A 25,178-nucleotide genomic window follows, 5' to 3' on the forward strand; every position below is an offset into this window, starting at 1 on the left:
TATTCTACCTTGTCTTTTATTACTTTTTTACTACTTTTGCCTTTGTTTTTGCTTACTAATTATTCTTTATTTTTAAATGATTTTACCTTGTGTTTTATGTTTTCTTTTTATTATGATCTTTACCTTTTAACTATTCTTTGATTTTGTGTTTGCCTTTCTTCTGTCATGCATCTATAGTGTGCAGTGTTTCCCACAGAATTTGATTGAATTTGTGGCGGGGTGTTAAGATTGTCTTGTCACTTTAAGACGTTCTGATGTGTGGATGCAATTCATAATGTTTTCTGTAGTTAGTTAAAATAAAGGTTAATACTTCTCTTTACTATTCTAACATTACCTTTGAGATACTGCTTGATTGCATAACTTAACTTAGTACACCGAGGAGACTAAACTATGTTGTAGATAGATAGATAGATAGATAGATAGATAGATAGATACTTTATTGATCCCCATGGGGAAATTCAATTGTGATAAGACCTTAGCAGAGTTAACTTTAATGCAGCAGTTTTTAACAAATTTGCGCAGAATTTTCACGTTGCTAAGCGGATTTAATAGCAATTTCGCCTATCATCTTCTATGCAATGCTTCTATGTGGCAACAACAATCCTTCAACAATTGTTAAATGCACATGCAGAGGAGGGGCAGTGGGCTTGTTACGAGAGAGAGCGGGGCGGGGCAAGGAAAGGCTGTGTGCATAAAAAGTGCAGCTCAATGAAAGAAATTTATCTTATCTTTAATTTAAATAGTACAACATAAAAGATTAATGTGTGGCGGTCGGTTTTGATTTTGTGGCGCCCCACCACAGATTAGTCAATGTATGGGAAACACTGGTGTGAGAACTGTAAGAAATGAATCCTGCCGAATTGTATGAGTGATATCATTTCTCCAACCAAGATAAAGTTCTGATGTTCTGATGGCAGGCCAGATGGTTTGGCGCCAGGTGAGGTGTGAAACACCAACGATAATAGAATGGGTTTTGGGGGTAAGCCATTGAAAACCATCCCAGCCAAAGGTGTGAGGTTAACTCATTATCATATAGCCTACATAGGACAAAAGGCTATCTGGGTAGAAGCCAGATTAATTTGCATTTGAGACCAATATATAATGACTTGAATTAGTAACTTTTAGTAGTTCAGGCAGACAGGACGAAGTAGTTGACCCAGACAGGACGAAAGAGAGAGAACTACAGAGAATATGCAGAGGGAACTCTTGTGAACCTTTCTACCATTTTACACTGGAATAAACCACTTTGCTGTATCAATCTGAAGAAGAGAAAACCTTTCCTATTTTTTCTTACAGAACCATCATACTGTGTTATGCACTTTATGCATGAGATGTGTTTTAATGTTTCCCGACGGTGCACACTAAAATATGTTTAAATGTTTTCTCACGCTGCAGCCAGTTAGCATGTTGCAGGTGTAGTAGGCTAGTTAGCGTGCTGCTAGCTGAGCTATGGCATGTGATATGGTTATGCTTCGATACTTTGATTATATGTTGGGTTTACCTGACGGGTTTACATGGTCTGTTTGGCAGGAGTCTGCACCTGGCTCGCTCCATGCCTGATTATTTTCTTTCTTTTCTGATATCTCAGATTATTTTGTTCAAATATCTACACACATGGCTACTGCAAAAATGTAAGGCTCATTTATCAAATGTTATTTTGAACTATATTAAAAAATCATCTTTGTTTTAGAAATTTTTAATGAAAGGGGCGGAAATTGGTGCTTTTACGATACATTTGTTGACAAGTTTCCAGGAAGTTTCCAGCAAGTTTCCTCCCTGGAGTTATCGTGTCACTCTGCAAACGTCACCTGGTTCGTTGGTCAGATTGGTGAATGACTATCCAATTGAGTCATTTGAACTATGCCTGTTGATCACGCCTCTTGTGCAGTATAAAATACATAGCAGACTCCCCAGACCAATGTTCAATCTTAAAAGATTGAGCTTGGTCTGGTGATAGCGAGACTAGTAGCATGCCACATTGTGACCAACTTAAGTGTTAGATCCAACTTTTCTATTTTACGATCCCCTCTGGACATGTGGGAGCCAAAATGGTCAACATGGGTTGTAAACCCAATTTCTTTGTTTGTGCCGCCAATTTTATGTCACCCTGAGATGATACCTTTGACCCCATGACCTTGAGTACCTCATAGCTGATGTTCATTCTCACTACAGGACAGTATTAAAACCACTTAATGAATTTGACATGAGGATTTATGCAAGGGATAACATCCAGGATAACACGCAAATACCTCCCCGATGCAAAAAGAGTTTTCTCCACCAAGTTAATTTACATTACATTACATTTAGCAGACACTTCTTTAATTAATTCTGAATATCAGGACACCTTACAGGATGTTATTCTGTTTGTCCCCCATGTTGCCAGTCATGTATGTAGGCAATTAGGCATGCATTTATAGCACAAAAAGGGAAATGCAGTTCAGTTTAAAAAGAGGCTGACCTGAAATTTGTTGTCCTACATTCTTTGGTTACGGAAATGATGGTGGGTAGTTTGCTATGTTACAGTTGATTCCACTGTAGTGAAGTCTGCTTCATGCAAGTTCAATCATTGTTTACATTGATATGGGACACTGATTAGATTTTTTTTACCAGATCTACTTCAATGTACCCAATGTACAGAATCAATAGCTCTCTGCCAGCCAATCAGAAAATAGTATTCAATACATTTTCAATAAAATCTAAAATTCTTTTAAAGGTTGGTATACCAAGATTATTGTGTGGGTATTTTTGTATTTTCAAATTACGTAGTATCTCCTGATTCTGTAATTGGTTAGTGAACTTAGATTCCTGATTGGCAAGTCTAACCTGAGCATCGCCATTGGCTATTCAACAGGAAGTGCCAGAACAGTCTCAAAAGTACTTGTACTTGCAGAAAATTTACGAATTGCGAGCGGCAGAGATTCGTGGCAGAATAGCTTCGTAATTGAAAGACAGCAACTGTGGAAGGTTTAGTGCCTGTGGAATATATTTGTAAGTGAAGGACATATGAGTAATACTTAAAATAGTTTGTGTTATTTTTATGTTAAATCACAAATCATTTTTACAGTTACAAATCCTGATACACACACACACAATACATATGAAACAATTCTCATCCCTAAGGTGGTGCAAAAGTCTGTGCACCTGTAGAAAAGATTTGTAACTGTACGACAGCTTTTTGTGCATAGAATATTGATTTGTAATTGTAGAAAATATTTGTAATGATAAAATATTTTTAACTGTAGGATGATTTGTAGCTGTAAAACCGATCAGTACCTGTAGAATAGATTTGTAAGTGTAGGGCATATTTGTAATATTGACAATTACTTGTACAGGTCATTTTTACAGTTACAAATCATTTCTACAGTTTCAAAACGTGATATACACCTACAAAACATTTGAGTCTAATATTCTTCCATACTTTCACACATCTCATTTAGGTGTAGTATAATTTAGATTTTCTCATAAATGTATCTCACATATTAAAAAAAGATGCTTTATCCCACACAAGCTTTTCTGAGCAGTAATTCCATATTCAATTACCAAAGCAAAAATAGTTTTTCCAAAAATGATCAGGGGATTGATTTCAAACGATATGGTACCTGACATCAAAGAATAATTTAAAAACATGTATTCACATGATACTATGAATATTGGGTTTCTATCTATTCTATAAATCTACTGAAGTGAAAAAGACCACAATGATTATTCAGAAAAATTGTGAGTGGGCAGCACATGAATTCTTCCAAGACTAAAACTAAGGAACCTGAAAGGAAATTCCGAAACATGTTTAAGCTTCCTGCTTCTGATAAAATTATTAATCATGGCTTGTACACGTAATTACCGGAGGAAACCTTCAGATAATATCACATTTTCTCCAACAAATGCCTTTATATAGGGCCATGAACATCCTAACTATAATCATCATCATCCAAGCCACTGTCTGTCCTCCATATGGCTGCCTACCGCAACAACATTTGGACTCTTGGTAAGTACTCTGTTTGAGAAAGGATGGCCCTTGGCAAACCATTTGCTATTAGGCTTAATCTGTAAGATCACTGTAGTTGCGGAAGTATCAGTGTTAGAGGCAGAAGTGTCTTTTTACAGTTGCCGAGTGTGTTACACAAGTGGAAACAAAACTGTGCCATATGTGTGCTATAAGCTGAGAGACATTCCTGGAATTTGAACAGGTGAACTGGTGTTGTGACTGAAAAATGGGACTGGGTGTAAAATGTGGGCGGTGGTAGTGTAGTGGTTAAGGAGCTGGGCTAGTGTGCAGTAGCCTGAAACTTTGGTCAAGAAGTGTCTGCTAAATGTAATGTAATAATACTGTTGATCTACTTTGTTACTAACCTGATGTGTTCTGCGATTGCAGTCCTGTTCCTGATGGGGCTTCAAACCCTTCTCATAATGACAACACCTGTTCCTCAGAACATGAAAGAGGAGCGCGACAGTTTAAGGAATGAGGCAAAAAAGTTACTCAAGTACATGGTAAGAAATCTCTCAAAATGTTTAGTGCTTGCTGCGAAACAAACCTGTAAAGCAAGGATGTATGGCTGATGGTTGGTTGCCATCAAAGTCAAAGACGTCAGACACAAAATTTATGTAAAAGAAGTATCAAAGAGGTGGTCAAAGAACCATTCTTCAGGGGGTTCTTCTATATAAATCAAAATGGTTTTATTCAAAATTTGACCATCAATTATTATTTTAATAATTAAATAATTACCAAAATTTAACTCAAAATGCAACTCAGCCTTTGCAGACTAAATCTCTAAAAACTACTGCTGAAAACTCTGCAGTAGTGCCGCAAAGTGAAATACTCTTACCCAACCTCATCACTGATCAGTGACTTGACTTTTCCTTCTAGGACAAACATAATGAGAGTCTACCTCACCCCAGAAAGCCCGAGCTCCAAGGTCTCAAAGTGCCCGTTAACGGTTCTAGCCTGACCTGTGAAGTCCTAGGCAAAATTTACTGTTTGACCACATTAAATATGACTGAGCTGGATTTTGGTCATTACCTGAATGTTGGCTTGAGGAGTCTGCATCAACGCACACAATTCCTAATGAGGAAGATTCCAGACTGCAAGTACTCCGTCAATAAAAAATTCATCAAGCAACTGATTGAAGTGCACAATGTGCTACGACTCTACGACCTGTGGATGGACACCAAAATTCCCTTTACCTGCCACATGGGCACAGTGAGCCACTGAGTTGCTGAAGTTTGGCGGTGATTTATCATTATTATTTACACCTTATTTATATATTTATTAAAGTTTACCTTCATCTGGCTCATCATGTCGTGGCTGTCCATGGGTGAATTCATTTTTTTCTGTTAAATAAATGACAACCATGAAGCAACCACAGCTGTTTGGATGTACCATCGATTAAGGGGGCGATCAGACAGGAGGTGGATTATCAGGATTATCCAGACCAAACGTGACTATTTTGCTACATACTATTCCTATTTATGTACCAGCATGCAAAATTTGAGCCTTCTACATGGTTTAGTTCTTGCGCTGTGGGCTTGTGAACTTTGACAAAAAAAAGAGGCCGAACAAAATCGACACCCCCCTCCCCCTGTAAAACTGGCTGTATCTTGGAAAGTATTGATCTTACATAAGAGTAATTTTACAGTGTGTCTCCTGGGTAACATAGGTACACCTGGCAATGTTTTCAGAATTTTTTGAGACCTAAGTGCGTGGGCCCTGGTTGAATTGACGTGGAATGACCCTATACTTACTTACTTAGACTATCAGTGATGTGGGCAGGGCTATGTGTAGCAGCGTGTAGTGCCCACTATCCAGGCTGCAGCTGGTGTGTACTTGCTGAAAGCCTTGCAGAGGCTATGTTACATAAACAACCTTACAAAAAGAATAACTTTTTAATACTCTCACCCGGGGAAGTTCAAAACTGGCTACACACCACATTGTTTAACGTCAACCTCTATTCAGGAAAAAACCTTCCACAAAAATGATTGTACTTCAGCATGAGATTAAACTTATCTTAAGGTCATGAAAAGAAGCCTGGCTATTATTAGATTTTTGAACATTTTTTTAAACAAAGATAAATTTGTTTGGCTCAAATGGGGTCCAGCTTATTTGGTGTGAAGCTGGCCAAGACTACCACAGTGAACGCATAGTCCTAACAGTAAAGCACTATGATTGAATGTTTTGATATGGGGCTACATGAGTGCAAAGAGTGCTGGGGAGATAGGCCTAACATATTTAGACAGGACTAGGGATATACCAACATACTAGCCGACCAATTCACTCCATGTCTCCTGAAGCTGGCAACAAAGGAATATTCTAGCACTTCAAAGCTCTGTCCAAGTGCCTGAGTTTATGTTGGCAGACTTGAATCCAATAGAACACCTAAGGTATTTTAAAGAGAAAGATAGAGCAATCCTCCAGCAGAGACCAGCTGTCTCTGAAGAATGGCAAATCTCTCCGGAAATGCATGCAAGGCATCTTATATGAGAAGGAGGTCAATCTCAGTCATAAAAAGTGTACCAACATTGACATACTGACAATGACAACTTAGAAATAGTTCAATTACTTAAATATGCAATTTCCAATATTTTGACATTTAAGTAACTGCACAGGGGTGTACACACACACAATACTGAATCTGCTTTATTTACACCGTGGCTTCATCACTTCGGTTGTGCATTATTTTCTGCTACTCAAATGCTGGGTCATCATCCATTATCCCTTAGGAAAGTTGTGAAGTTGACATATGTATGTTAGAATCAGTCAATAGCAGAATTAGTATTTCTTCTTAACATCATTTAATTACGGATTTACTAAACTTATTACCATTTTTCCCAGACTATAAGTCACACTTTTTTTCATAGTTTGGCTGCGACTTATAGTCAGGTGCAACTTATTTCAAAATATATATAATTTAACATGTTGTTAAATGTTAATTCCTGCTGACTAACAGGACCAAGGAGTAAACATGACCGTCTACAGTCGCGAGAGGGCGCTCTAGGCTTGTGACTCGCTGGTTTCTGTTAATTTAGCCTATTCAGCCTCCCAACACCAAAACTAGACTGCATTTCCGGCGGGAACTGCGAAAGTGTGCTTGCCCTGGTCCGGTCACCAACGTGAGCAGACAGTGACATACGCTATGCTGAACCTGGCTTGATCCAAGCATTCTAACAGTGCCTTTCAGTGTTGGAGCAGTGGCAATACCTCAAAAGCTCTATTCAACTATTGCCTTGCGGGTTGAATGCGATTCGTTGGATTTTACCTTTGGCCTGCCTTCGAATTTAGCTTCTATGACTGAGATCAATCAATAAAATAAAATGAGATCAAACTGAGATCAAATCAATAAAATAAAATGAACGCGTCTTGCGCCTCTCAAACTGGGCTATCAGGTAACCTACAGAGGAATTGAAATTATGAAATATGACCAAGGCATTAAAAAGCTGCTTGTTTGTCAGGATACTTTTTCACTGATTTATTTTTAAAAAAATATGAGCTATGAGTGTGAATGTTATATATTCCATCCCACAAAGGATGTTTTACTGGTTTATTTGACAAATAATCTATATGGATTTGCTCTATAAAGACCTTATGTCTGTTTGGGATTGTTTTGTGAGCCTGGGGTTGTTTTGTGAGCCTGGGGTTGTTTTGAGAGCCTATTGATGTATCTCAGAATAAAGGAATACTTCATATTACTCTAAACCACCGTCTGTAAATCAACTGTATACTACTGTCTACATTGCACTATATTTCTTGACCTGTCTCTGTATGTTTCATCACCGTTCTATACTTTGCCTCACATTGCAACACAGCTCAGATCTTTGGTTGCTATGAAGGCCAGTCGTTCTAAATAGATGGTTGCTATGGCCAAAGGCCAGTTCTATCTCTGCCGTTGTCAAGCGGGCATTTCGTAGAATTCTGATTAACCTTATCTTATTTAAAACATCTCTATTTTACTTAGCCCACTTCCATACAGTGGGTCCCATTAAGAAGTGGCCACTTCCTGCACGCTTGATTCACACAGCAGCATTATTAAATTAATCTGTCACCATGCGCCTATGCGTGCGTTTACAAAAGAAAACATTTTAATTTGATTCACATGAAACGTTACATTTCATGTACATATTGACAATGAGTAGGCTAGTTTTGGTTGTTGGTGGTGTTATTGCATCCCTTAGTTATGCCTGCAATGCAAGTTCCCTTAAGCTGTCACAGACGTAGGTGCTACTGTACTTTTAGGGCTAAAGTACGACGGAGTATTAGGGCCACACATGAAGAAAAAAAATATTTTTGCCATGGCGAGATTAAACTTCGACATGTTGACTTTAAAGTCAGCATGTGGACATTAAACTCGACATTTTGAGAATAAAGTTGAAATATAATATCTACTTTAATCTCGGCGTGTCGACTTTCAGATAGATTCGTCTTGTCTGTTAACTACTCATTGCCGTCATCGTGAAGTGCTGTATCTCGCGGTTGGAAATACCATGCACTATGCCGTTTAGTATATAGCTAGAATAATACATGTATCCAATGATATGTTTCTATACAAAATGCTATTTCACTCAGTTTTACGTGGGTAAGGCCACCGCACATTCAAATAACTGCCCTTCATGAACCACTCTAGGTTAACAAATTTCTCTAAAACTGCTTTTCCATGTCTCACCTGCAATAAACATAGGAGGCTATAAACACAGGTATAGCCTAAGCATACTATTTTGATCCCGTGAGGGAATATGTGTGCATATATACTTTATTTATGCACTGTGTGTGCATATATAATGCGCATGTAGGCTACTAGTACATGGGGTGGTCGGAGGAGGACAGCTTCATTAAGTCCCTAGACATTCAATAGGCTGTTTTGCATCCATTACAAACAAGCAATGTGAAATTCTAGGATTGGGGAGAAGCCTAGTATGCCTAGTCTAGTGCATAAGCATGAAGTTGAACCTTTAGATGAAAAACACTCTTTAATAATAGGCCTACAATAAATAAAAAAACAGCTAATGGCGTTTAGGCTACTTTTGACCATCGCATTTATCGCCTGTAACTCCGTGATAAGGACCTACAGGAAAGTATTTGGCTGAGCAACGGAGGTTAATGTTTTATGTTTTGTTCACATGATATAGTCCTATCTAATCATTGTTGCAGTCGAAGAAAACTGGAATGTTTAATTCGTCCTCCCTTTCAATCGTCCCGAGCGGTCCTTCTCTCTCCAAACTAACTTTATTCTCAAAATGTTGAGTTTAATGTCGACACGTCGAGTTTAATCTCGTCATGGCAAAAAGACGTACTAAAGTGCTTCGTGAATTACTGTTAGTAAAAAAAATAGCAGTCCTAAAGTTACACGTGACGAAGTTACGAGTGCAAGCATCTCATATCAAATGACCATGGCATTACGCTAAACAACATAAATCCCAATTAGCAACATACATCTCCTCCCTATAGCCACACAAGAAATGAATGATACTAAATCTCTGCTTAGCGTGCTTCTCCGCTTAGCATTCTAATAACAGAAGGGGCACATTTATGTTGTCCACTACAACATGACTCATTATGTCTGTAACGTTAACTGTATAAAACACTTACTTTCATAAAAGGATGCACACCATCCAGCACATGGAAACCGATATTTTTGGTTCTTGGCCACAAACTCAAAACGTGTCTCTCTGAAGCCCTGTTCTAGAATCTTTGCTCTGAAGGCTGTGTTGCTAGGCGACATCAAATAAACGAAATGATAGTCTTTCAGTATTAAATGTGTAGAACTAGTTCTACGTGTGATTCCGAATGGATGTGTGTGGTTTGCAAGAATAAACAAGAAATAACATTTCCAATAATTTCCCATGATAAATTACATAATATTTGCACCTTCCTTACTTGTGAATCTCACACCGTATTTCAAGCAAAGATTGTTAAGGCGGAGCAAGATACTTCGTCGTAGTTCATGTCTATGGGCGCGAAATGGGGATCGAATCCTGTCTGCATAAAGAGGCGTGTCGATGGCGTATTGGCGGCGTAAGTTGCAACCGACCAACAGCAGCGGCAGAAATAACGGCGCACACCTGATATAAGGTTGATTTTCTCCAGACTGGATTGCTCAAAAATGCTAAAAATGTACCTGAAATGTTCAGAAGGGTTTGAGGATCATGAAAATGTGCCCGAAATTCACATTCCTAACTCTATAGAACCAAGACTTTAGCATATGTGGTGAAATTCTGAGCTATGCCCATAGACTTCAATGGAGCAGTCGCTGCCTCTGCTCTGCATAAAGGGGATTTTGACCCCAGCGTCGCGATCCGGGTTCCGGAGTGGCTCCTGATGAAATATCTTCCTCCGCCTTAACAATCTTTGTTTCAAGTAGGCTACACTAGTGAAATGTAATACAAGTCTATGGTTGCCACCTAGCGTTCAGATAGGTAGGCTATTTAACATTAACGTGACATTGCTTGTTTATTCTTTCAACTCCATGCTTTTAGGAAAACAATCTTTTTATCATAGTTCCCTCTTCAACGAGCGATCACCAGCTCGTTTTTGTAACAGAGATAGCCGTTTATTGTTTCTAGGTTTACAGAAACACCTATTCATATTAATACAGGAAATCAAGTTAACGCTGCCGACCACTGTTTGTCTATTACATGGCCCAGAATGCCTTGCATGTCTTTACAACAAAACAACCCAGTAAAACCTAATTTCCCGTAAACATATGAATTTGCATACTTGTAACATTTGTAATAATACTCTCCCATCATGACATTTAACAATAAGGAAAAATGTAATTTGAATACCGTCAATGTGAAAACAACTCTATTATGTAAGCTATATATGGCTACTGTTCTCCCTACTATTTCAATTCGTAAGTCCATACTATCCCATGGCAAGGCAAGGATTTCATGACTGGGCAAGGTTGTCCGAAGACATTGTGGCTACACGGAGATATTGGGCATACTTGGAAGGCATTGATAGAAGGTGAAAGGTGAATGGAGGGAGTTACCAAATACCTGTGGGTGCTTTGCGAAATGATGGAAACTTTTGGAATGTTTCTTTTTTTTTTTAGCTTATGCACCCTCACACTGGAGTCCCCAGTTCATATACAAAATTTGGTATCGATATGTGACAGTGTTCCTGTGATATGGACAACTTCCTGTTTCGGAGCTTCGCCGCCGATTTCGTTTGGCTGTGACGGGCAAACGCTTTCGAAAATCAAAAATCCTTCTAGTAACTTTTGTGAGGCTTGGTCCAATGATGATGTACGTCAAGTTTCGTGGCGTTCGGACCAAATTTGTGACCTGTGAAAATTTAGTTTCACTTTCTATTCAATCCAATATGGCGGACGAACGACACGCCCACTTGACGTCATCTTCTCGAGCAAGTTACACTGGTCAGAGAATGTCTAATAAGGGGAGAACTGCCACTCTCGGAAAACTTCCGGTTTCTGAACTGGTTGCAGTTCCTTCTGTGGTTCCACATGAGGCCATTCCACGAAAGTGCAGAATGCATGGAGGTCTATGGAGCTGTACCCCTCAAAATCCACTTTTCTCGGGATATAATTTTTTTTCAAGTAATTTGAATATTGTATTCGAAAGGGGAGGCAAAGAAAATACACTTGGTGGAGTATTATATTTTTTAAAGTCACTTAATTGTTCTAAAAAGCCTTTCAAACATGTCAATGATGTCACTCATTAGCACAATGCTAGCGTGTTATGGGCAACAACGACCCAAACTGTAAGAGATCAAAAGGACATAAGTCAAGTCAAGTCAAGTCAACTTTATTTCTATAGCACATTTAAAAACAACTGAGTTGAACCAAAGTGCTTACAAACAAACATAAAACAATGACAATGGTACAACAACAATATAACATGGGGGGAAATAAATAAATAATTGAAATAATACACAAATTGGTCAAAAATAAAATAAAGAATAAAGAGTGTGTGTGTGTGTGGGGATTAAGGTAGATTAAAAGCTTGGGAGAAAATGAAAGTCTTTAAGTTAGACTTAAAGCAGTCAATGGTTGGAGAGGACTTAATATGTACAGGTAGACTATTCCAGAGTTGGGGGGCAACAACAGAGAAGGCTCTATCACCCTTAGTCTTAAAGTGTTTTGGGATATAGAGAAGATTCTGAGATGAAGACCTAAGTGATCTTGGAGTGCTGTAAGGAATTAGTAGGTCACCTATGTAACTAGGTGCCAAACCACTGAGGGCTTTGAAGACAAAAAGTAAAATTTTAAACTTAACTCTGTGTGCTCCACAGGTAACCAGTGCAGCTTAGCCAACACAGGAGTTATATGCTCATGTTTCTTAGAGCCACTTAATAATCTAGCTGCTGCATTTTTGAACTAGCTGAAGTCTGTTGAGAGTGGAGTGGGTCAGGCCTGCATATAATGAATTACAATAATCTAGTCTAGATGTTATGAAAGCATGTATAAGAGTTTCAAGATCGAGAAGGACAAAAAGGGCTTCAGTTTTGCAATGGTTCTTAACTGGAAAAGCTGCCTTTGACCACACTATTTATTTGCTTATTAAAATTTAAAGAGGAGTCAAAGAAAACCCCAAGATTCTTTACTTCACTGTGGCAGTTTGCAGAGAGAGGTCCTAGTGCATTTTTCAAGATAGAAACATCACTTGGAGGGCCAAAAATAATTATATCAGTTTTACTTTCGTTCAGTTGAAGAAAATTTCTTGCCATCCAGCATTTGATGTCACTGAGACAGTTAAAATATTCTCCAAAGAACAAATGCCATTAGTGTTAACAGGCAGGTAAAACTGAGTGTCATCTGCATAGCAGTGATACTGAATGTTATACTTTTAAAAATTGAGCCAAGGGGTAGCATATAAAGAGAGAATAAAAGAGGGCCCAAAATGGAACCCTGAGGAACACCACACTTTATAAGGGCAGAGGAAGAGGAGAAATTGCCTAAACTAACTGAAAATGATCTATCACTAAGATAAGAAGAGAACCATTGCAGTTCTGACAGAACGGGTCGTCCCGTTGCTAAGCGACCGAATAAGTACTCGTTCATTCAACTTTTGACCTATAACCCATGTTGAAGTTATACAAACTACAATCAAATCTGAGATTTGTCAACGACAATCAGGTCAAAGAGATACATTTAGCCGTCTAGCTCCATTGACTCCCATTCATTCTGCACTCATGGCGATCGCCCCCAGTGGAAATCTGGTGGAACTGCAACCAAAATTCGGTACAATGGGACTTAATACGGAGTGGCCAGGCTCTCCGTAGACTGGCTCTGCACCGGTACTGCCCGGACGTTTTAAAGTTGGAACGGTGTCTCTGTCTCAAAGGGCCTAGGCACAGGAGCTGGAAAAAAATTAGGGAGACGGGAATAATAATAATATTAATAAGAAAACTTAAGAAGAACAATAAGTGTTGCTTTGCAAGCACACTTAATAACAGCTAGCATTTCGCTAACCGCCAGCGTCTAGCTAACAAATGACACAGCAAAGGACAACGGCAGTTCAAACGAGGGTAAGCAAACAAACGTCTTTATTGTCTTCATGTCTTCATTAATAGCCTATTCCACGTCTGGCAGAAAGAAGACAACAAACTGTGCAACCAGGAACTGTCATTTTAATGTCCTTGTGACCAAGCTAACCAATATCAAATGGACTAAATTGTGTGGCTGAATAACTGTTAGGTTAACATACCTGCATTCAGCCTGTTGTTCTGTATAGATGAATAGCGTGCCTTTCCAAATTAAATGTCTGTTCTTGGTCTGGGATTTTGTGAAATAAATGTATAAATAAATGCGAGTCTAGTACCTACGACTTATATATCTCTCCTAGTTACTCTCCATTGGCTTCCTATAGTAGGCTAGCCAGAATTAAATTTAAATCTTTTACTTTGGCCTATTAGGACATTGACTGGATCTGTTAGTTATTTTAATTCAATAATCAAGACGTACATACCCAACCACTCACTGCGGTCTTCTGATGAGCGTCTGTTGTGTCGACCAGTCATAAATACTAGTGTTTAACCCAAAAAGCGCCTCCGTGTGGACGGGGCCTAGATCTAATTCAAGACTCTTCCTCAGTGGTTCCAGGTTGGTGGCATGAGTTGCAGTGCTCTCCGTTCCTGTGATAGTTTTGGGTCGAGAGGTCTGAAGACATTCCTGTTCAACATGCACTTAGTTTTTTAAGCGCTTCTTATGCGTTATGGTTTGTATAATATTGTTTTATTTCCATTAGGCTGTTGATTAATTACAGTGCATGAAAATGCACTGTACTGTTCTTCCTAGGCTTCTTCTTATTCTTCTGTTTCTTCTTCTAACGCAGTTAATGCAGCTTCAACCGTTTAACGTAGAAACTTCATTCAAACTATGTTACGTAGGTCTTACTAAGGACATGTGGGCTTTGTATTTTTTATCTTTGTAACTTTTATACTTTTTAAACTATCAATTAAAAACTATTCAAAATGTCCCCATAGACTTAACATGGGCTGATGACATCATAATAGAGCACTTAAGCAATTAGAATCCTAGGCCAGGTGTTCCGGCCACCTGCATCAACTGTCAGTTTCTCAGGCTTTAAGCATACAGTCTCATTCTCTTAATAAGACCACATCTTGTTCAACTGTTTCCTCTGTCCACAACATAATTTAACCATTTAAACTATCCACCTATCTAACTGTTCAGTCATTCCAACTATATTAAACCTCATTTACCTAGCAAATCATTTAACCATTTAAACTATCTACCTATTTAACTGTTCAGTCATTCCAACTATATTAAACCTCATCTAGGCCTACCTCACAAATAATTTAACCTTTTAAATTATCCACCTATTTAACTGTTCAGTCATTCCAACTTTATTAAACCTCATCTACCTAGTTCAGTCATTCCAACTATATTAAACCTCATCTACCTTTCAAATAATTTAACCATTTAAACTATCCACCTATTTAACTGTTCAGGCATTCCAACTACATTAAACCTCACCTACCTCGCAAATAATTAACCATTTAAACCAGTGTTTTTCAACCTATTCACTTTTGACACTTAAAATGTCCCACGGCACACTAACATCCTGTGTGAAGAAAAAATAAAACATACCATAGCCTAAAATTTAAAATAATACACAGATATGGCTTTATTATGGCTTCTATGCAAGACCTGCTCAATAAAACAAAGCCCTCTGTTTCATTTTGTAGGTGACTATATCTATAATTTAATTGTTGTTATGAACTGGATATGTGATGATTCTGTGAATATTGGATATGGGGGCCCAGTTGTACAATGCCTGCATACCACAAATAGTGCAATCATACAATCAATGAGGGCATGTGGTTATAAATTCTTTGATGCAACAGTTGCTTTTCTGGACCAGTGAGTGACATTTGGGTAATTTTCTCGCGCACACCTGATGATCTCTCACGGCACACTAGTGTGCCCCGCACAGTGGTTGAAAAACACTGATTTAAACTATCCACCTATTTAACTGTTTAGTCATTCCAACTATTAAACCTCATCTACCTAGCAACCAATATAGCAACCACGTCAAATACCCTAGTAACAGCCTAGAAACCACCTCAAGTACCCTAGCAACAGACTAGCAACCATGTCAAATACCCTAGCAACAGCCTAGCAACCACTTATACAGTTACAACATAGCAACCAATGAGTTTAACCTAGCAACCAGCATAGCAACCACCACAACTGACCTAGCAACAGCCTAGCAACCACCTCAAGTACCCTAGCAACAGCATAGCAACCATGTCAAATACCCTAGCAACATTCTAGCAACCACTTCCACAGTTACAACCAAAGCAAACCAATATAGCAACCAATGACTTTAACCTAGCAACCAGCATAGCAACCATCACAACTAACCTAGCGACAGCCTAGCAACCACCTCAAGTACCATAGCAACAGCCTAGTAACCATGTCAAATACCCTAGCAACAGCCTATCAACCACTTCCACAGTTACAACCTAGCAACCAATGAGTTTAACCTAGCAACCAGCATAGCAACCACCACAAGTACCCTAGCAACAGCATAACAACCACCATAACTACCCTAGCAACAGCCTAGCAATCATGTCAAATACCCTAGCAACAGCCTAGCAACCACCACAACTTCAACCTAGCAACCACCATAGCAACCAAAAGGATTACCGAAGCAACCAGCATAGCAACCACTTAATTTGGCATAATAACCAACATATGTACCCTAGCAACACTATTGTAACTATATCTGCATTATTTATTTTTACTCTGTATGATATTTTACATCATATTTTTTGCATTTTCATGCACTATATTTCCTTCAGGAAATGCTTTTCTAGTTTGACATTATTACACGGCTCAAGCAAAGTCCTTTTAGGCAAGTCCCTCCACTCGGCAGCCATTTGACAACGCTTTTTGGGCACTCGTCGGGCATCCATTTCAGCAGAAATGCGCATGCGCAAGGCTTCACGACACCAATCTTGCTCCAGCGGCGAGATCACAACACATGATTGGCACGATGTCTTCACAACACACCATATGATTGGCTCAATGTATTCACACCACACCACATGATTGGCTCAATGTATTCACATGTCGACGTTTTCCCAAGGAAAGGGGTGGGATATGCGTAGACAACGGCCATATTGGCGTGACAAACTAGCCCCATGCATTTCTATGGAGTATTTTTTGAGTGCTGTGTCTCCACATTAGAAAGTCTCAAGTGTAATTACTCCGCTGCGCGTCGGGGTCCGGTTCGCCCTGTCGGGACTTATTTTCCCAATGACTGGCGTTCTATACATTATCCCTTACTTATTGTTTGTTATTGATATTCTCCTTAATGTAGTCTTACCATGTTATTGTTTATTATTGATTGAATGGACATTATTGTTCATTATTGCTTTTTTCCCCTCATTTTTCATTGCTTATTTTATTAGGTTATTGATTGAATTTACATTGTTGTTTATTATTGCTATTCTCCTTATTATAGTTTGACCAACATTCTAATCTGTTCCCTGTTAAATTTTAAATATTATATTGTATTTGTATGTCGCTTTGGACAAAGGCGTCTGCCAAATCCCATAACCATAATGTTTTTTTCCCCTCTTCATGACTCATTTTTTGACTAATGCGACTGCCTACTCCGGAACAATTTATATTCCGGAAAATACGGTAATAACTTTAAAGGTACTACAAGTTATTTGTCAGAAATAAGAAAAAAAGACCACATTGTTACAAAAAGGCTTTTCTTTACTTGGACAGAAACAAAATGACAAAACAATATGTACAATACTGTAATTTAGTTCCAGCCTTTGTAAAATCCACAGTCTTTGCATTACACAATCCATCCAAAACAAACCAAAGATAAAATGCAGGGCTTTTCTTCCTGGGCAAACTTAAGAGCTTCTCATGAGTGACAAAACATGATACTATCCAAAACGTAAGCAATTTGACTTTTTCATAATAAAATAAGAAAGGAAAAAGAGACAAAGCAAAATGATTATGTGTTCACATGTGTGTATGAGATCACGCGGAGCAGTATTGATGTTTTGTTCATATTAGTAAGTACCAAAGAGGCCATGGAGGAGTTGGACTTACTTTATTGCCTACTCGTCCCCTGGACACAAACAGAAAATTGTGAAAGATTTGGGAAAATTGTGAAAAATTGTGATTGCTTGCGGCAATGTCTAAAACCTGACGTGTGTGTACTACTGCAGAGAGAGAGAAGGGAAGGCTAGGGCCAGTGAGGGGAGCTTGGGTCAACGGTGGCGGTCTGTTAATGCCAAACAGGCCTGGCAGGCTTGCTGAAGATGCCTCAGATCAGATAATTTCGATTTGAGGGCCGAGTCAGTAAATCCTCGAGCAATGACTTCACACACTCAGCAATAAACCAAAATGGTCATTGAGTTGCATTCACATGTGCACAGTCAAACAAAACACACACACACACAAACATACATGATGGCAATAGCTGGGATGTGGTAGCAGAGTTTAGAAAAATATAATCTTCTAAAGTTCAATAATTCTCTGACGTCCAAGCCTCAGTTAGACCACAACTTTGGTAGAGGAACTGTACTTTGAAATAAGACTGATCGCTTGGTTACCACAGAGGTGAAACCTAGCCGAAAACACAATTCAAAACATTAGTCTTTATTTCTTTCGCACATCTGTACAATTTACATGTTTAACTTGCATGCCTGAGCTTTGTTTTGAAAGGTTTGCTCAGAGTGAGCTGAAAGTGAGTGGTCTGCCTAAACCAATACTGATAGTACATTAAGCAGGGCTCGTGAATGGGGTTACTGCTCACGGCCATAGACAAGAGCCATGTGCCGAGATTTCCTGTGAAGTGAGGTTATGCAAGTCAATTTCCTGTGTGATGGCGTGATCTGTGACCGTGTCCCTGAGCAGGAGGAAGATAAACAACAACCAGCAAACAAACCATTAAGGCCTTTCCTTGCACATTCACAGTGTCTACAAGACTTGACTTTACCAAGTCACACACAAAGGCCACACACACACACACACACACACACACACGGCTTGTGCTTCTGGTGCCCCAGTGTTAAGAAGCTGAGGCACATGACATCACATCTTGCCCAGAAGCAAGAGATTACACCAAAAAGATATTGAGGTTTGGTTTCCATACAGAAAAAGGGGGTGGAAGACCGAACACAAGGAAGCCCCTGAGTGGCGAATGACGAAAGAGCGTCTGCTCTGCTCTCCACCTCTTTTCCCACAACCAGGTACATGGAGGCCCAAGGGACCAAGCAGTGCAAAGTGGAACCAGCTTCCACATCAGAGGGAACGGGGGAGAAAACCGCTTTTTCTCAGGTGTGCATTCTCCTACCCTACCTTCTGAAGTGTGTGTAGTGTGTCCTTAAAACAGCAAAATAAATAAAAGCAGCTCACAGAGAAGTGGAGTAAAGATCCCTCTGAGGAGACTTCCCTATTGGAGCACTCGACGTCACAAACCTTGCTTGTTTCAGTAACTTAAAAAAAAGTCGGAGAACAGAAATGAAGATGTAGTCAAGCTCCATGTTACACCATCCACTCAAGCTCCTCCTCTGACCCGAATCTCATCGCTCTCCCCACCTCTCCAAGGCATGAATTTCTTTTCCCTTTCTTTTGGTAACTGGGAAAAAAAAAAAAAAAAAAAAAACACCACAAAATCCTCAGGGCTGGTCTTCAAAGAGTCATTTGCCTGGCAAAGTCCAGCGCCTCGGGCATCCTGACCGGGACCCCGGGGAGGAGACTCAGGGCTCTGCAGCACGCTGCTTGGTGACGGCCTGCTTGGCTTCCTCTGGCAGGAGGGAGGGGTTACCAATGATGGAGGTGGTTGTGCTCAGTTGTCGGAGAGTGCCCAGAACCACTGCAGAGAATAGAGGGAGTGTGGCAGGGCGGGGGCGGGTGCAGGGCAAGTGGAGAGGGAGTGTGTGGCAGGGCAAGGGGGAGTAACCCAAACATTTTCATTGATTCAACTTTGTATTAATAGTCTGTATAGCTTGCCCAGATTAACTTGCAACCCTTTTAGGTTGTGGTAGAAAGTCTATTGATGTGTTTGGCCAAATAGCACTGGACGTGAGAGCACAGTGAATGTCCAGAAATACCCTTTCTGATGGATCTGTATAGTTGTGTTTAAATGACTGGCTATGCATGTTCATGAGCCCTCAAGTCACTGTACATTAGTAATGGCTTCTGTGTGTGTGTGTGTGTGTGTGTGTGTGTGTACACTCACTGGGGCGAAGCACTGGAAGGGCACAGTGGCGGTCCAACCACTGTAGAGTTGTCTCACACAGCTCCTCTTTGCTCTTGGTGGACACGCTCCCATTAAAAGACTCAAACAGTGGCTTTATGATCACACTGAACTGGACTCAAGGGTCAAGGTCACAAAGCACTGACAAGGACATTACTATGTACTGGTGAGCTTAAGTGGATATGAATACAAACACTTATACATACACATGGGTGGGTTATACAAACTCTACATATTGCTTACTGCTGGAATGACAGCATACCAAAATTCTTCTTCTACAATCTTGTACACGTCAGTACAGTAATCAAGACAGAGTGTCTGTTAATTTCTGTGCTGATGACCACAACCCCACCCCCCCCTCTGCGTGAAAAGGATACGATCCAGAACTTCCAGTTCTGCAGCGTCCGGTTCTTGACGTACTCGTCATATTTCTCCCTCATGTGGTTAAAGTGGTGCTGCGTGAGGGACACACCAGTATCTGGCAGCTGCTTCTGACACAAGCTGATGCCCACACGCACACACGCGCACACACACACACACACGCGCACACACACAAAGCGCTTTCAGATATAACCTCCGGAGTATATGTCAAACGGAGGTTTGTCAAACGGAGGTCCTACCCTTCGGATGATTCAGATTTGATGCTAACCTGCGGACCTTATACTGACCTATGTGTGAGGTTCCGTGTGGTTGATGAGTGAGGGGTGGGGGCTTGTAGAGTTCACAAGAGGCGAGATATGACGCAGAATATATGCGGCTGCTGTCACAGCTGCTGTTTGTTTACAAAGTGTATGCATTATGTAGGCTAAAGAAGAAAAATCTATTGTGCGTAGGCTAATACTTGAAGTAGTCACGTAAGTGCGCACTTGAAATTGACCTACATGTGTGCTTCGAATAAACACATTTATCTGTTTTCAACGTTATGTAGCAGAATTACTTGGCTATGGAACCCCAAATCTGGTTTGCGTTGGAGAGCATGCACGAACTTTATGGTAGCCTACCAGCCAATTCAGTAGGCTAACTCAAGACTTCTAGGCCATCATATACGTTATATAAACGTTTTTAAGCAACAAACAAAATACTAACATAACTGTGAAGTGGTTCGTTTTTTCATGGTTTATTTTTCCAAAAGCATTCTCTCCCCATTTGGCCTTGCGATGCAGTTGTAGGCTACATAAACGTGTCTATTGCCGTTCCCTTCATGTGTTCTATCAAAATGTTGTATGCCCTCATGGACAGTAGCTCCGTGATGTCTGCATCTTTCCAGGTCGGAGATTTTCTGGACAGCACTATGCCACTCCATCATAACACTGGCATTTAAGTCAGATTTAACCACATGGACGCACGAACGAAACATCACCGACACGCCTTCTGAAGGTGTGAATTTTAACCGCATGTTCTACGCTTCGTTCAGACACAGTACATTTACATAATGTCCAGAGGAAATACTAGGGGGAGGGGAGTACAACAACCGGCTAAATTCGGACTTCCATATGACCGGTTATGTCGTTCAGATATACGGCCCCACCGTTTAACATCCGCAGAACCTCCGGTCTTACACATATGTCTGAAAGCGCTTACAGACTTCAGAACTGCCACTACATCTGGATATATATATTTTTTTAAAGTATATTTTTTTGGCCTTTTATGCCTTTAATTGACAGGATAGTAGAGAATGACAGGAAGTGAGTGGGAGAGAGAGTCGGGGTGGGATCCGGAAAGGACCACGGGGCGGGAATCGAACCTGGGTCGCCGGCGTACGGTGCAGGTGCCCCAGCCAGTTGCGCCACGGCTGGGGCCAACATCTGGATATATTTAACCATGAACACTAATTTGGTACTATGCTAACCATTACAAATGTAAACCAACTTATGTCTCGACATAAAAATGCTGTGGGGGTGGGAATCACACTGACCCCAGTGGGTAGAGTAATGGTTTGGGATTTAGAATAGACAGGAGGCTGGCTTGGGGTCAAAGCACACAGGTGCGTGGCAGCAGGCTAATAGCATGCGCCAGGTGAGAAGAGGGCTACCTGATGGAGGCGTGGAGCTCCTCGATCTCCTCCTTCAGTCTGCGGCTCTCCTCTTGCATGTGCTGTCTCTCCTGCTGCAGTTTCCCGATGTACTCCACCGTTTTCTGAAGCGTGGCCGCATTACTGATCTACACACAAGAAAAACCTTGTCAACTAAATGTAAGGCTTTGTTGTAGAACTACACAGACCTACAAACACATTTTAGAGTGGACACAAACAAGAGGAAATTTGTATAATTTGTTGCATGAAGGTCATATTGTCTGAAGGTTTCATACCCCCTGAATCACAAAATGAGAATATATAAAATAGCTCTTGAATAAATCCTTTTAAAAGGATAGTTACACATTACGTTGTTTATCATATCTGTGCTTCTTCACTCTTTCATAAACTGGAACTGAATAAAGTTTACAGTTACAGTAAGAGCACAAATAAACGCAAATTCAAGGATTCAATTTTCTGCTATTATGCACCTGAAACCCGAAGACCAACGCGGTGGGAGTCACACATACCCTGTTTTAGTGAAAATTGCTGTGGAATTTCCTAGAATTCTAAGTGAGGCCCTGATCCGGCCTGAGCTGGGTTAACAGCCTGGTGGGGCCTACAGGAAACAGAGGCTTCCTCTAGCCCTCTATCATTTCACAAGTTCATCCATCCATTGTGGACAGTGGATTACATTTCGGTTCCGACACACAGGAAAAACTGAACACTTTCTGTAATATTTGCAAGGTTTTATATCCTTCTGTGCTTGGTAACCTCACCAAGCATTCCTCATGAACTCATGCCATAAATTATACAACAGCTATAATTACATTACTGATACATTACACTATGTCTCTGCCACAATGCTTTATAAATGCACAACAAAGCTTACGTTGGACTGTGACTTTAGTGTGGGTACAAGGCTGCAGAGAGTCTTAAAGCCGTTATTGATGTTGAAGCGCCTCTTCTGCTCCGCAGAGATGTGATTAATTCGGCGGCTCTGTAACACATATACACAAGATCAGGGGGAAATAAATACAACCATCAGCAATAGAAGCAACATCAACAGATTACAGAGATATCACAACATATATGGTGTTTGTACGTACGTATATGACTGTTGAACACACACACACACACAGATGCTCACAAATGCACACACTTGGTTGTTCTCGTTCTTGAGTAGCACAGTGGAATTGAGAGGAGACTGCGGGCTGGCTGCTTGCTCCAAGCCACATGGAGACCCCTGCCCAGACGAGCGCCCCTCCAGACCTGCCAATCAAACGCATCACGTAAACACAGCAGGTACCAAAACAAATGCACTTTAAACAGCAGAACAATCACAGGCAGGTCACTACAGTGCTTTAACTAGTGATGTGGCCAGTGGTTGACTTTGCACTATAGAGTCCCTATGCTGTTTAGCTTGAAAGGCAGCTTCGGTGGTGTGGAATGCTTATTCATGAACTCATGAGAGCGCATATAACCATTGCAAATGACTACTTATTTACCTCTAACCAATGAAATTGGTCAAATCAGTTACGGATGAAATCGCTAGTGCTTGTATGAGTTGTATTTCTCCTAGAAATACACTGACAGCATTTGTGTGTGTGTGTGTGTGTTCAAAAGTGGATGTTTGCTGAGCATCCTGACCAGTGCTGGGCGATGGAGTGGGTGTTTTGCTGTTGGAAGTGGAGGCAGCCGTCTCCTCCTTAGGCACTATGGGCTGGGGAGACTTCGTCTGCGTCTGAGGAAGAAGATGATAAGCAGAGCCCTGAAAGAGACAGTGAGAAGCCGGTGAAGACAGTGGACGGGGCAGGGTTGTGCACAATTCGAATTGCAATTCTGCTTCCTGTTTGCTACCACAATTGAAATGCAAGTGAAATTCAATAATTGAATTGGAATAGAAGAGCCAGTTTCAATTCAATTCTGGAATTTTGCACAAGCTTGGTGGACGGTGGAAAAATGACCCGTGGGTAAGATCTCCGAGACGTGTCTGTGTGCCTTACCCGGGCGACATTGGGAGAGCCGAGGACCACCCCTGCAGTGGGGACAGAGTCGCACTTCACAGTGGACGGAGTGACAATCACAGCCCCCGTATGCCCTGGGAACGGTGCTGAAACACAATACACTCCACGACTCACCACTTAGCAGTTTAACACACTCCACGACTCACCACTTAGCAGTTTAACACACTCTACGACTCACCACTTAGCAGTTTAACACACTCCACGACTCACCACTTAGCAATTCAACACACTCCACGACTCACCACTTAGCAATTCAACACACTCCACGACTCACCACTTAGCAATTCAACAGTCCCTTTTCTAGTAAACTGGTGGAATTGGCACCTGGCTCTACCTGTTAAGTTACAGAATCCCACACTCCATACCAACTCCACTGACAACACAAGGGAAGATCAGTAAAAATGACTTCAGAGAAACGTTCATGGTCATTGACATTTTGGCTTACTATGGCCCTCTAGTGGTTAATGGGGTGTTATAGTCATGAATATCTCAAGGTGTTAACAAAATGAATTGAATTTGAATGAATGAATTCAATGACCTTGAATTTCCCCTTGGGGATCAATAAAGTATCTATCTATCTATCTATCTATCTAAAATCTATCTAAAACAGAAGACACGAGGGCTAACTATGACTGACCGGTAAAGATTAGCTGGGTTGAGGGCCGGGCGCTGGCGGGTGCGATGCGCTGTGCGTGCCGGCTCTTCTTGCTGGAAACCGGCCCGACAGGCCGGGGCTGGATGAAGGCTGGGGGCAGGGCCACTGCCTGGGCTTGCGCCTGAGGCTGGACGGAGGGCCCCGGGGGTGGGAGAGGGGCGCTCTGGAGTGGGGGCTGGGCTGCCGGCTGGGGTAAACTCTGGGGGAGGGACTGCGGCAGCTTGGGGGCAAGGTGCTGAGGTAGAGTCTGTGGCAGTGCCTGTGGTGCAGTCTGGGGGAGGTGCTGGGTCGGGGGCTGGTGCAGGCTCTGGCTGAGGGGGTCGGGGGCTAACTGCGTCGAGGGGAGCTCCGTGCCCTGGCTGAAGGTGGTGGCAGCGTTACTGGGGGTGACCACAGACGACGCTGTGTGTGTGATGACAGACAGTGGAGGCCCAGTGCCATCTCCAGCACCTGGCAACAGGGATGCTGTCTCCGCCGAAACGGCCGGGCACGGCAGAGAGGGGGGTATTGCTGCCAGAGGGAGGGGCTGAGGAGGGGAAGAGGCAACTTGCACACCAAACAAAGGCATGTAGTTCTGAGAGTAGGCAGAATTAGGGTCCCGGGGGACACTCTGATTGGTCAATCGGTCTGAAGGGAGGGGCATAGACGGGAGCATAGGGGCCTGGAGAAACAATTAAACAGATTATGAGGGATACTATAAAAAGTATACCCTAGTTTGGGTACCTGTGAGTATGAATCTGTGTCTGTCTGTTTGTGTCTGTCTGTGTGTCTGTGTGTGTGTGTA

At 41.2% G+C, this 25,178-nt stretch overlaps 2 protein-coding genes across 5 annotated transcripts in view; both read right to left on the reverse strand.

The window, feature by feature from the left end:
• The window catches only part of LOC125294097, a 41,588-nt gene extending 31,965 nt beyond the window's left edge, over positions 1–9,623 (reverse strand). Inside the window, exons 1-3 of one of the 2 annotated variants that reach the window (XM_048242459.1) lie at positions 5,018–5,090; positions 4,533–4,654; positions 4,351–4,417 (exon numbers count right to left, since the gene is read on the reverse strand). The gene's annotated coding sequence lies outside the window, so the exon portion shown is untranslated. Of the gene's footprint in view, positions 1–4,350; positions 4,418–4,532; positions 4,655–5,017; positions 5,091–9,574 lie in introns of those variants that run through there. The other variant, XM_048242461.1, reaches the window with a different exon arrangement.
• A 7,554-nt stretch (positions 9,624–17,177) lies between these two features.
• The window catches only part of LOC125294170 (MLX interacting protein), a 35,713-nt gene continuing 27,712 nt past the window's right edge, over positions 17,178–25,178 (reverse strand). The window contains exons 9-17 of one of the 3 annotated variants that reach the window (XM_048242586.1): positions 24,377–25,055; positions 23,719–23,825; positions 23,363–23,483; positions 22,863–22,984; positions 22,605–22,712; positions 21,734–21,861; positions 20,079–20,202; positions 19,684–19,813; positions 17,178–19,317 (exon numbers count right to left, since the gene is read on the reverse strand). In XM_048242586.1, the coding sequence (XP_048098543.1) occupies positions 19,202–19,317; positions 19,684–19,813; positions 20,079–20,202; positions 21,734–21,861; positions 22,605–22,712; positions 22,863–22,984; positions 23,363–23,483; positions 23,719–23,825; positions 24,377–25,055 (1,635 nt within the window). In that variant the 3' untranslated portion in view covers positions 17,178–19,201. Of the gene's footprint in view, positions 19,318–19,683; positions 19,814–20,078; positions 20,203–21,733; positions 21,862–22,604; positions 22,713–22,821; positions 22,985–23,362; positions 23,484–23,718; positions 23,826–24,376; positions 25,056–25,178 lie in introns of those variants that run through there. The other 2 variants (XM_048242587.1, XM_048242588.1) reach the window with 2 other exon arrangements.

Source organism: Alosa alosa, chromosome 5 (genome assembly GCF_017589495.1).
Source record: "Alosa alosa isolate M-15738 ecotype Scorff River chromosome 5, AALO_Geno_1.1, whole genome shotgun sequence".
Classification (NCBI taxonomy): Eukaryota; Metazoa; Chordata; class Actinopteri; order Clupeiformes; family Clupeidae; genus Alosa; species Alosa alosa.